Source organism: Phyllobates terribilis, unplaced genomic scaffold (assembly GCF_046119375.1).
Source record: "Phyllobates terribilis strain yellow unplaced genomic scaffold, ASM4611937v1 Scaffold_260__1_contigs__length_2691941, whole genome shotgun sequence".
Taxonomy (NCBI): domain Eukaryota; kingdom Metazoa; phylum Chordata; class Amphibia; order Anura; family Dendrobatidae; genus Phyllobates; species Phyllobates terribilis.
Window position 1 is genome coordinate 1,028,886 of NW_027363020.1, and position 13,104 is coordinate 1,041,989.

At 44.7% G+C, this 13,104-nt stretch overlaps 1 protein-coding gene across 1 annotated transcript in view; it reads right to left on the reverse strand.

Moving 5' to 3' along the window:
- Positions 1 to 13,104, reverse strand: part of LOC141219301 (protein ELYS-like) — a 112,548-nt gene that overhangs the window by 22,025 nt on the left and 77,419 nt on the right. Inside the window, exons 26-29 of the mRNA XM_073666069.1 lie at positions 4,724 to 4,825; positions 4,335 to 4,536; positions 3,942 to 4,142; positions 3,350 to 3,731 (exon numbers count right to left, since the gene is read on the reverse strand). Coding sequence (XP_073522170.1) covers positions 3,350 to 3,731; positions 3,942 to 4,142; positions 4,335 to 4,536; positions 4,724 to 4,825 — 887 coding nt within the window. The remainder of the gene's footprint in view (positions 1 to 3,349; positions 3,732 to 3,941; positions 4,143 to 4,334; positions 4,537 to 4,723; positions 4,826 to 13,104) is intronic.

A 13,104-nucleotide genomic window follows, 5' to 3' on the forward strand; every position in this document is an offset into this window, starting at 1 on the left:
TTCCACAAAAAGGATGTTTTAGCCCCAATTTTTTTATTTTCACAAGGGTAGGAGGAGAAAATGGACCCCAAAAACTTTTGTGCAATTTCTCCTGAGTACACCAATACCCCATATGTGGGGAAAATACAGTGTTTGGGCGCACGGCAGAGTTCAGAAGGGAAGGAGCACTGTGTGACTTTTTGAACGCAAAATCGGCTGGAATCGAGAGCGGACCCCATGTCGCGTTTGGAGAGCCCCTGATGTGCCTAAATAGTGGAAACCCCCACAAGTGACACCATTTGGGAAACTACACTCCTCAAGGATTTTATCAAGGGGTATAGTGAACATTTTGAACCCAGAGGTACGAGACAGAATTTGATGACATTAGGTCATCATATTGAATAAGTTGTCATTAGTCTTGAGCGCAAGGGCTCGCTGCTTGAGTTTGCATCGGGTACTCGGGTATGCACCATGTATCACGGGTGCTCAAGTGAAATGCTCGAGTCCCTGCCCGCATGTTTCACGGTTATTAGACACCCCCAAAAAAACATGCTGGGATCGCTCGTGCATGGCAGGCAATCCCCACAAGGTTTTTTTGGCAACGAAGTATGTGGGGCGGAGACTCGAGCACCCGCGATACTCAATGCATACCCGAGCACCCAACGCAAACTCAAGTAGCGACCACTTGCGTTCAACACTAGTTGCCATATCGTCATTTTTTTTTTCTTTTGAAAAAAAAAAAAAAAACAACCCTAACATTAGCACAACCCTAACCTCAACCCCAACCCCAGCGTTTATTTTTCACGCCGTTCCTAGTGCGGTATAAGTGATTAGACAACTTTATTTTTCGGGTCGGTGCGACTACAGAGATACCAGAATCATATCGGGTTTTTATGATTGACAGCTGTCACACACTAAAAGACACATTTTGTAAAATCTAGTTTTTGCATCGCCATATTTTGAGAGCTATAATTTTTCCATATTTTGGTCGGCAGTCATGTGACTGCTTGCTTTTTGCGGGATGAGTTGACGTTTTTTATTGGTACCATTTTCAGGCACGTGCCATTTTTTGATCGCTTTCTATTCCAGCTTTTGGGAGGCAGAATAAACAAAAACCAACAATTCAGGAATTGTTGTTTTTTTTTATTTTTTTTTTATTCTACTCCGGGTGTGGTAAAATTGATAAGGCAGCTTTATTCTTCAGCTCCATACTTACTCCATACTCCATATTTATTCAGCTCCATACATCTAGTGATGCAGCCGTCCAGTGAGCGCAGCCTTGCTTCATACACTTGTATGGAGCGAAGCTGCGCCTCGTGTAGTGACGCAGCCGTCCAGTGGGCGCAGCCTTGCTTCATACACTTGTATGGAGCGAGGCCGCGCCTCGTGTAGTGACGCAGCCGTCCAGTGGGCGCAGCCTTGCTTCATACACTTGTATGGAGCGAGGCCGCGCCTCATCTCGTGACGCAGCAGTCCAGTGGGCGCAGCCTTGCTTCATACACTTGTATGCAGCGAGGCCGCGCCTCATCTAGTGACGCAGCTGTCCAGTGGACGCAGCCTTGCTTCATACACTTGTATGGAGCGAAGCTGCGCCTCGTGTAGTGACGCAGCCGTCCAGTGGGCGCAGCCTTGCTTCATACACTTATATGGAGTGAGGCTGTGCCTCGTCTAGTGACGCAGCCGTTCAGTGGGCGCAGCCTTGCTTCATACACTTATATGGAGTGAGGCTGTGCCTCGTCTAGTGACGCAGCTGTCCAGTGGGCGCAGCCTTGCTTCATACACTTGTATGGAGCGAAGCCGCGCCTCGTCTAGTGACGCAGCCGTCCAGTGGGCGCAGCCTTGCTTCATACACTTGTATGGAGCGAGGCCGCGCCTCGTCTAGTGACGCAGTCGTTCAGTGGGCGCAGCCTTGTTTCATACACTTATATGGAGTGAGGCTGTGCCTCGTCTAGTGACGCAGCTGTCCAGTGGGCACAGCCTTGCTTCATACACTTGTATGGAGCGAAGCCGCGCCTCGTCTAGTGACGCAGTCTTCCAGTGGGTGCAGCCTTGCTTCATACACTTGTATGGAGCGAAGCCGTGCCTCGTCTAGTGACGCAGCTGTCCAGTGGGCGCAGCCTTGCTTCATACACTTGTATGGAGCGAAGCCGCTCCTCGTCTAGTGACGCAGCTGTCCAGTGGGCGCAGCCTTGCTTCATACACTTGTATGGAGCGAGGCTGTGCCTCGTCTAGTGACGCAGCTGTCCAGTGGGCGCAGCCTTGCTTCATACACTTGTATGCAGCGAGGCCGCGCCTCATCTAGTGACGCAGCTGTCCAGTGGACGCAGCCTTGCTTCATACACTTGTATGGAGCGAAGCTGCGCCTCGTGTAGTGACGCAGCCGTCCAGTGGGCGCAGCCTTGCTTCATACACTTATATGGAGTGAGGCTGTGCCTCGTCTAGTGACGCAGCCGTTCAGTGGGCGCAGCCTTGCTTCATACACTTATATGGAGTGAGGCTGTGCCTCGTCTAGTGACGCAGCTGTCCAGTGGGCGCAGCCTTGCTTCATACACTTGTATGGAGCGAAGCCGCGCCTCGTCTAGTGACGCAGCCGTCCAGTGGGCGCAGCCTTGCTTCATACACTTGTATGGAGCGAAGCCGCTCCTCGTCTAGTGACGCAGCTGTCCAGTGGGTGCAGCCTTGCTTCATACACCTGTATGGAGCGAAGCCGCGCCTCGTCTAGTGACGCAGCTGTCCAGTGGGCGCAGCCTTGCTTCATACACTTGTATGCAGCGAGGCCGCGCCTCATCTAGTGATGCAGCCGCTCTGACCGTGAGTAAGCATAACACCCATTGTAGTCGATGAGCATGCTGACATCAATTTTTTTGTGGACCGATTGCCTGCAAAAAAAAATTGAAGACAAATATACGAATAGAAACATGTCTGCTTCTGATCTAATTTGTACATCAAATTCGTCCCCTAAATGGATCCATACAAAATAAAAGCGAACCCTCGGATCCATGTGCTCTAAATGGATGAGAATTGAAACAAACTGATGTAGTCTGGCTTTTTTTGTGCACAAAAAAAAAGAGGGGGACTCTAAATTAATTCTTAGTCTTATTTAATGCTCATGCAGAGGTTCTTGAAACTTGGTCTGAGCGCAGACCATAATGCACAAGTTATCTGCGGGTCTCACACCTTGATATGAACAACCTCATAGGCATAAATGTGGCAGAGGAGATATAATTACATTGCTAATTATGGTAAAGATTTCCTCCAAAGCCACATGTCAATCTCTGCCGCCTCTATACAATGGTGTGTGAGTATTTTATGCGCTGCTCTACCTGCAATCAAACATGAGCACACACAGGACATCATGGATGTGACATACCTTTCTCTGGTGTCTCCAGGGCTTCCACAATTGGGTGGTGGACATCTCCAGTTACTAGCACACGGTCCAGCTCAGCATGTGGCTGCTGTTCACTACCTGAAGAATTCACAGTTGTTGAAACCACCTTGTCCTCAGGTGTTGGAGCATCATGATACTCTAGTGTTGTCTGGTTAGACCTTGCAGACACATGGCTTGCGTCTTTGCTAGCCTCCATTTTGCTTGGGCTTCCATCTTGAATTCCAGATGAAGATTCATCCATTTCATCATTGTCTGTATTGGCATCATTTTCGGTAAGCATAGCCACTCTTTCTGCCCACATAGTGTCTCGACCAGACTTCAGAACAGGAGAAATTCTGGGCTCTTCTTGCTCAGTTGACAAAATCTGTTAGTAAAATATTGCTTAGTATTAAAAAAAAATGATGCGACAAAAAAAGAACTAGAGGAAAACTATTTAAGGTGTTAACGAACACAATTTTTTTTTTTAACATGACATAAAAAGGTGCTCAATTCATAAATGTTAAAAACCGTGTAATATACTTACGTTAAGCATGCCCACATCAAATCAGACCACTATGCATAATGCGAGACTTACCCCTTTACTAAATTTCTTGCTAATTTGCTCCATAAAAGAGATTTTTAGTTGTCTGGACCGTAAAGGAGGTGCAATTGATCTTCCAGGGGAAACTGAAGGAGAGGCCAAAGGAGTTGTGTGTGTACTGGACCTCAGAACAGATTGGCGAGTGCGTGCAATATAGTCAGAAGCCCTTGTGCTTGCCATCAAGGCTTTTGCCTTCTAAAGAGAAACACACAAAAAAAACGTTACTACAATAAAATTTGATGAGCAGCATCAACAAATGAACAGACAGTAGAACAAATGTTAGGACTCAAAGCCCGAGTAATTAATGGAGTAGAGCATAAAGCTATTGTGCGATGCATCTCAATCCTTTGCTAAACAAAGTAAAAATGTATGATGCTGAACCCTTACCTTTACCACCAGAGGTGTCTGCAGCAAGCTAAACTCCGATGCTTTGGAAAGGTTTTTTATCGGTGTAGATTTGAGAAGACTTGATTGGACAGGGCTCGAAGTCAGCAGGAAAGATCTGCAAGGTGTTTTGTAACGGACATTTGCAAAATCTGTGCCAAAGGAGGGTTCTGCCAGGACAGGGTGGACGGGAGAGTCCAACAGCCTGTAACATACAAACAACTAGGTTTATAAAAGGCATCACAATTACACATGATAAAAAAATGCTATAACAATTAACAAGGTTGGTCCACACAGGACATAACTGATTACGGACCGGGAGCCCTTCTGTGTGTACAAACCAATCCAAAAGCACAGTAGGCAGCAGCATGGAAAAAAAATGTACCACTAACCTGGAGTCTCTTCTAGTTTTCAATATTGGTTTACCAACAAAAGCATCAGATATTTCCATTTTGGCATCTTGAGAAACTGGACTTGGGCTTTCATCTGTCAAACTGAAGAGCAGAAAAATCACATTCAGCTATTTCCATCTCTAATAGGGTTATGGAATGGAAAAGTAATTAAAGAGTTTTTTCATGAATGGACAACCCACTATTAAATGGTCCCAGAATGGTGCTGCACAAAAGGAAAAAATCTTTTTTTTCTATTTCTATTTTATTATTATTTCCGCTTATTTTTCTACTCCCTTTCTTTTACCTTCTGGTATTTTCTCGGCTTTATTTTACCTTGGCATTCTATCTTTTCATTGCTTCCCCTACACAACTCATTCCACATATCCATATCCACATACACATGCCAGGAAAATATTCTCCATTCTCTCCTGTGGGAGGATCTCACTGCAGGGGGCATCTTCTTAAGTGACCACTTGAGACATAGTGATATGTCACCTCTGGTCACATGATCTCCACCTAATGCTCCATTAAGGCGACACGTGTTGTGCTGGAGCGCAACGTCACATGTCATTAGAGGTCACACGCCTTAAACATGGCGCGGCCCACATTATCAGCTTTCTAGATAAAGCAGCAGATAACACTTTGCGCTCTACGCACTGAAAGTTATGCCATTCCTCAGCGCTGTTGCCACAGACCTTGTGCTATGTCTTTTCTCTCAGTCCTGCAATCTAGTAAATAATAATAATCTTTACTTATATAGCGCCAACCTATTCTGCAGCGCTTTACAATTCAGAGGTTCACACACAACAGTCATAAGTAACATAGCTAAAGATAATACAATAATTAAAGCAAAAATAATAATGACCCTGCTCGTAAGAGCTTACAATCTACAATGAGGTGGGGGGTGACACAAAGTGCAGGGGCCTATTCACAATAATCGTCCAGCCATCTTGAGGGGATGAGCGATAGATAAAGGCTGCATGAGCTCGTCACCAGCCAGAATCTGTAGAGCTTTTGGGTTCGGTGGAGACTTATGTTTGGAGAAATAATGAATGGGCTATAAAAATATAAAAACACTTCGATTAGGGAACGCGATAGGCCACCCTAAACAGGTGTGTTTTTAGGAAGCACCTAAAACCGTGTAAGTTGTGGCTCGTCCTAATTTCTTGGGGTAGAGCATTCCAAAGTATAGGTGCAGCTTGGGAGAAGTCTTGGAGCCGGGAGTGGGACGTATGGATTAGTGCGGATGTTAGTCGATGGTCGCTTGCGGAGCGTAGAGAACGAGTAGGCTGATAAACAGAAATGAGGGAGGAGATGTAGGGGGGTGCTGCACTGTGTAGAGCTTTGCGGGTGAGAATAAGCAATTTAAATTGGATCCTATAATGTATAGGCAGCCAGTGCAATGACTGGCATAGAGCGGAAGAATCTGAGTAACGATTAGCCAGATAGATGACCCTGGCTGCAGCATTAAGGATGGACTGGAGAGGGGAAAGTTGAGTGAGGGGGGGGCCAATTAATAGAGAATTACAGTAGTCAAGGCGGGAGTGGATCAGGGCAAAAGTGAGGGTTTTTGTGGTTTCCAAGGAGAGAAAGGGGCGGATTCTAAAGATGTTCTTCAGGTGCAAGCGACAAGACCGGGCAAGAAATTGTATATGGAAGGTGAAGGAAAGATTGGTGTCAAACACAACGCCCAGACAGCGCGTCTGCTGGCTCAGCGTCATTGTGGTGCCACACACGGAGAGGGATATGTCAGATTTAGGGAGGTGAGTAAAAAGTGGGAGCAGAAGTTGTTCAGTTTTAGAAAGGTTGAGTTTCAGATAAAGAGCGAACATGATGTTGGAAACTGTGGACAGACAGGATGAGGTGTATAGTTGTGTGTCATCAGGATAAAGATGTTACTGAAAGCCAAATTTGCTGAAGGTCTTTCCAATTGGGGCAGTGTAGAGAGAGAAGAGAAGTGGGCCAAGGACTGAACCCTGAGGAACCCAAAAAGCAAGAGGAAGGGGGGGAAGAAGTGGAGCCAGCGAATGATACACAAAGAGCGGTCAGATAGATAAGAGGAGAACCAGGAGAAAGCAGTGTTTTTTTAAGCCAATTCAGTGGAGCATAGAGAGGAGGTGGTGGTCAACGGTGTCGAAAGCTGCAGAAAAGTCAAGAAGAATGAGCAGAGAGTAGTCACCGTTACGTTTTGCTGTCAGAAGGTTCATTGGTTACTTTGAGGAGTGCAGTTTCTGTAGAATGTAGAGGGCAGAAGCCGGTCTGTGATGGGTCTAGAAGAGAGTGAATGGAGAGGTAAAGGGTAAGGCGGGAGTAGACCAGGCGCTCCAAGAGTTTAGAGATAAAGGGGAGATTGGAGACTGGTCTGTAGTAGTTTGTGCAGGAAGGGTCAAGAGAGGGCTCTTTTAATAATGGAGTAATGATGACATGTTTGAAGGAGAAGGGGAAGTTACCAGATGAGAGGGAGAGGTTGAAGATTTTAGTTAGGCGAGTAGTGATGACTGAAGAGAGAGACTGGAGTAGGCGAGAGAGAATAGGGTGCATGGACTGGCATGAGAAGAAGAGAGGAGCCTGGAGACTACTTCTTCTGTGACTGGGTCAAATGTGGAGAGTGATCCAGAGGAGATGTGGGGAGGGATGGGAGTCACGGAACATGGTGGCTGGGAGCTGATTTCCTGATAAATGTTCTCTGCGAAGTAGGAGGCCAGGTCGTCAGCACAAATGTCTGTGATAGGGGCCAGCACTTTAGGACTGAGGAGGGAGTGATAGGTGTCGAAGATGTTTTTTGGGTTGTTGGATAGTGAAGAGATCAGGGTGGTGAAGTATGTCTGTTTGGCAACATGAAGAGTTATAGGTTTTTAACAAATTCATAGTGGATAGTTTTCTAGTGTGCGAGTTTTCCTCCATAGGCGTTCAGCATTCCTAGAGCATCGCTGGAGAAATCGGGTTTGCGGTGTCAGCCAGGGCTGTTTTACTTTGTGTTTAGAGGTTCTGAGGGTGAGGGGCGCTTGTTGGTCCAGGGTGCTTCTGAGAGTGTCATTGTAGTGATTTACAGCCAGATAAGGACAGGAAAAAGAGGAGATTGGGGACAGTGATGAGTGAAGGGAGTCTATGAGGGTTAATGGCTTGTAAATTTCTGAATGTGTGATAGGTAGGAGTGTGCTGGGGTGGGCAAGGATTTGTGAGTGTGAAGGAGAGACTGTTATGATCAGAGAGGGGAAGAGGGGAGTTATCTAGGTAGGGGATTGAACAAAGCCGTACAAAGACCAGATCAAGGGAGTTTCCGTTGTTTTGTTTCTCAGAGGATGATATTCAGATGCGATTCCAACTTATTCTTTGATTCATGTGTTTCTGGGAATTCTGGTTGTTCTATATATGATCTGTTTCTGGATGATGTGACTGGCATAGCTCATAGCAAGCTACAAAAACATTAATCTACAGTGGGTACGGAAAGTATTCAGACCCCTTTACATTTTTCACTCTGTTTCATTGCAGCCATTTGGTAAATTCTAAAAAGTAAATTTTTTTTTTCTCTCATTAACCCCTTAAGCCCCGCGGGTGGTTTGCACGTTAATGACCGGGCCAATTTTTACAATTCTGACCACTGTCACTTTATGAGGTAATTACTCTGGAACGCTTCAACGGATCCCCCTGATTCTGAGAGTGTTTTTTTGTGACATATTGTACTTCATGATTGTGGAAAAATTTCTTCGACATCACTTGCGTTTATTTGTGAAAAAAACAGAAATTTGGCAAAAATTTTGAAAATTTTGCAATTTTCAAAATTTGAATTTTTAAGCCCTGAAATCAGAGCGATATGTCACACAAAAGAGTTAATAAATAACATTTCCCACATGTCTACTTTACATCAGCACAATTTTGGAACCAAAATTTTTTTTTGTTAGGGAGCTATAAGGGTTAAAAGTTGACCAGCGATTTCTCATTTTTCCAACAAAATTTACAAAACCATTTTTTTAGGGACCACATCACATTTGAAGTCACTTGGAGAGGTCTTTATGACAGAAAATACCCAAAAGTGACACCATTCTAAAAACTGCACCCCTCAAGGTGCTCAAAACCACATTCAAGAACTTTATTAACCCTTCAGGTGCTTCACAGGAATTTTTTGAATGTGGAAGAAAAAAATGAACATTTAACTTTTTTCACAAAAATGTTACTTTAGACCCAATTTTTTTTATTTTCACAGGGGTAACAAGAAAAAATGGACCCCAAAATTTGTTGTGCAATTTCCCCTGGGCACGCAGATACCCAATATTTGGGGAAAAAACACTGTTTGGGCGCACGGCAGGGCTCGGAAGGGAAGGAGCGCCATTTGACTTTTTGATTGTAAAATTTGCTTGAATAATTAGCGGACGCCATGTTGCGTTTGGAGAGCCCCTGTGTGCCCAAACTCTGGAGCTCCCCCACAAGTGACCCCATTTTGGAAACTAGACCCCCCAAGGCACCTATCTAGATTCATAGTGAGCACTTGGAACCCCAGGTGCTTCACAAATTGATTCATAAAAATGAAAAAGTGTTTTTTTTTTCACTTTTTCATTTTTACGAATCAATTTGTGAAGCACCTAGGGGTTCCAAGTGCTCACTATGCATCTAGATAGGTGCCTTGGGGGGGTCTAGTTTCCAAAATGGGGTCACTTGTGGGGGAGCTCCAATGTTTGGGCACACAGTGGCTCTCCAAACGCAACATGGCGTCCGCTAACAATTTGAGCCGATTTTCCATTCAATTTGTTACCGGACACCATGTCGCGTTTGGAGAGCCCGTGATGTGCCTAAACAGTGGAGCTCCCCCACAAGTGTCCCCATTTTGGAAACTATACCCCTCAAGGATTTTATTAAGGTGTATAGTGAACATTTTGAACCCAGAGGTACGGCACAGAATTTGTTTACATTAGGTCATCATATCGAATAAGTTGTCATTATTCTTGAGCGCAAGTGCTCGCTACTTGAGTTTGCATCGGGTACTCAGGTATGCACCATGTACAGCGTGTGCTCGAGTGACATGCTCGAGTCCCTGCTCCGCATGTTTCACGGTTATTAGACACCCAAAAAAAACATGCGGGGATCGCTCGTGCATGGCAGGCAATCCCCGTAAAGTTTTTTGGCAGCGAAGCATATGGGGCAGAGACTCGAGCATGTCACTCAAATACCCACGATACTCAATGCATACCAGAGCACCCGATGCAAACTCAAGTAGCGAGCACTTGCTCTCAACACTAGTCGCCATATCGTCATCTTTTTTTCTTACTTTTGAAAAAAATCCCAGCCCCAGCACAACCCTAGCCCCAGCACAACCCTAGCCCCAGCACAACCCTAGCCCCAGCACAACCCTAGCCCCAAACCCAGCCCTAACCCTAGCCCAATCCTAACCCAAGAGTTTATTTTTGACGCCGTTCCTTGTGCGGTATAAGTGATTAGACGACTTTATTCTTCGGGTCGGTGTGATTACAGCAATGCCAGAATCATATGGGGTTTTTATGACTGACAGCTGTCACACACTAAAAGACGCATTTTTTGTAAAATCTAGTTTTTGCATCGCCATATTTTGAGAGCTATAATTTTTCCAGATTTTGGCAGACAGTCATGTGACGGCTCGTTTTTTGCGGGATGACTTGACGTTGTTATTGGTGCCATTTTCAGGCACGTGACATTTTTTGATCGCTTTCTATTCCGATTTTTGGGAGGCAGAATAAACAAAAACCAACAATTCAGGAATTGTTTTTTTTTTTTTTTTTTTTTATTCTGTTCCGCGTGTGGTAAAATTGATGAGGTAGCTTTATTCTTCGGGTCAGTACGTTTACAGCGGTACCACATTTGTATCATTTTTCTATGTTTTGGCGCTTATACACAATAAAAGCTATTTTCTAGAAAAAAATATTTTTTAGCATAGCTTTATTCTGAGAGCTATAACTTTTTTATTTTTTGGCTGATGGAGCTGTATGGCGGCTTGTTTTTTGCGGGACGAGATGACGTTTTCAGCGGTATCATTTTTATTTATATGCGTCTTTTTGATCGCGTGTTATTCCACTTTTTGTTTGGCGGTATGGTGATAAAGCATTGTTTTTTGCTTCATTTTTTTTTTTTACCGTGTTCACTGAAGGGGTTAACTAGTGGGACAGTTTTATAGGTCAGGTTGTTCCGGACGTGGCGATACCAAATATGTGTACTTTTATTGTTTTTTTTTTTTTTTTATTTTTATAATAATATTTATTGATGGGTACATTATATTTTTATTTTTGGTGTATTATTTTTTTTATAATATTTTTGCACATTTTTTTTTTTTTTTTTTTTTCCACTTTCACACAGTTTATACACTTTATTACTTTGTCCCACTCTGGGACTTTCACTTTTTTTTTTCTGATCGCCTGCATGGCACAGGAATGAAGCACCATCCCTATGCCATGAAGGCTGTCAGAAGTGCACAGTGTGAAGATTGCTTGGAGATGCACTGCGCATGCCCAAGCAATCTTCCTGCTCTCTGGTAACCCGGATGTTGTCATGACGACATTGGGTCGTCATGGCAACACCCGGGAAGCCTTTGCAGACTGCGCTGGAAGCCGGAAGAGGAGGTGAGTATCGCCGATCACCTCCCCTTGCCCCCGCAATGCCGCGATCGACTTCGATCGCAGCATCGCGAGGGTTAATGTGCTGGGAGCGGTGCAGGACCGCTCCCTGCACATAGTACCGGGTGTCAGCTGTGACAATCAGCTGACACCCGGCGGCGATCGCGCCCGCACAACCTGTGTGCGCGCGCGATCGCCATGACGTACTAATACGGGTCTGGCTCTTAAGTCCCAGGGCACAGACGCGTATTAGTACGTCAGATGTTATTAAGGGGTTAAAAGTACTCTCTGCATCCCATCTTGACGGAAAAAAAAATCAGAAATTAATAAATTTGCAAAAATTTCTACAAGAAAAACTGAAATATCTCATGGTCATAAGTATTCAGACCCTTTGCTCAGTATTCAGTAGAAGCACCCTTTTGAGCTAGTACAGCCATAAGTCTTCTTGGGAATGATGCAACAAGTTTTCACACCTGGATTTGGGGATCCTCTGCCATTCTTCCTTGCAGATCCTCTCCAGTTCCGTCAGCTTGGATGGTGAACGTTGGTGGACAACCATTTTCAGGTCTCCCCAGAGATGCTCAATTGGGTTTAGGTCAGGGCTCTGGCTGGGCCAGTCAAGAATGGTCACAGAGTTGTTCTGAAGCCACTCCTTTGTTATTTTAGCTGTGTTCTTACGGTCATTGTCTTGTTGGAAGGTGAACCTTCGGCCAAGTCTGAGGTCCAGAGCACTATGGAAGAGGTTTTCATCCAGGATCTCTCTGTACTTGGCCGCATTCATGTTTCCTTTAATTGCAACCAGTCGTCCTGTCCCTGCAGCTGAAAAACACCCCCAAAGCATGATGCTGCCACCACCATGTTTCACTGTTGGGATTGTATTGGGCAGGTGATGAGCAATGTCTGGTTTTCTCCACACGTACCGCTTAGAATTATCACCAAAAAGTGCTATCTTCATCTCATCAGACCAGAGAATCCTATTTCTCATAGCCTGGGAGTCTTTCATGGGTTTTCGAGCAAACTCTATGCAGGCTTTCCTATGTCTTGCACTGAGGAGAGGCTTCCGTCGGGCCACTCTGCCATAAAGGTCCGACTGGTGGAGGGCTGCAGTGATAGTTGACTTTGTGGAACTTTCTCCCATCTTCCTACTGCATCTCTGGAGCTCAGCCACAGTGATCTTGGGGTTATTCTTTACCTCTCTCACCATGGCTCTTCTCCCATGATTGCTCAGTATGGCTGGACGGCCAGGTCTAGGAAGACTTCTGGTGGTCCCAAACTTCTTCCATTTAAGGATTATGGAAACCACTGTACTCTAAGGAACCTTGAGTAATGCAGAAATTCTTTTGCAACCTTGGCCAGATCTGTGACTTGCCACAATTCTGTTTTTGAGCTCCTTGGGTAGTTCCTTTGAGCTCATGATTCTCATTTGGTCTGACATGCACTGTGAGCTGTGAGGTCTTATATAGACAGGCGTGTGCCTTTCCAAATCAAGTCCTATCAGTATAATTAAACACAGCTGGACTCCAATTAAGGAGTAGAACCATCTCAAGGAGGATCACAAGGAAATGGACAGCATGCGACTTAAATGAGCAAAGGGTCTGAATACTTATCACCATGTGATATTTCAATTTTTCTTTAATAAATTTGCAAAAAATTCTACATTTCTATTTTTTTCAGTCAAGATGTTGTGCAGAGTACTTTAATGAGAAAAAAAATTTACTTTTTAGAATTTACCAAATGGCTGCAATGAAACAAAGTGAAAAATTTAAAGGGGTCTGAATACTTTCCGTACCCACTGTACATGAT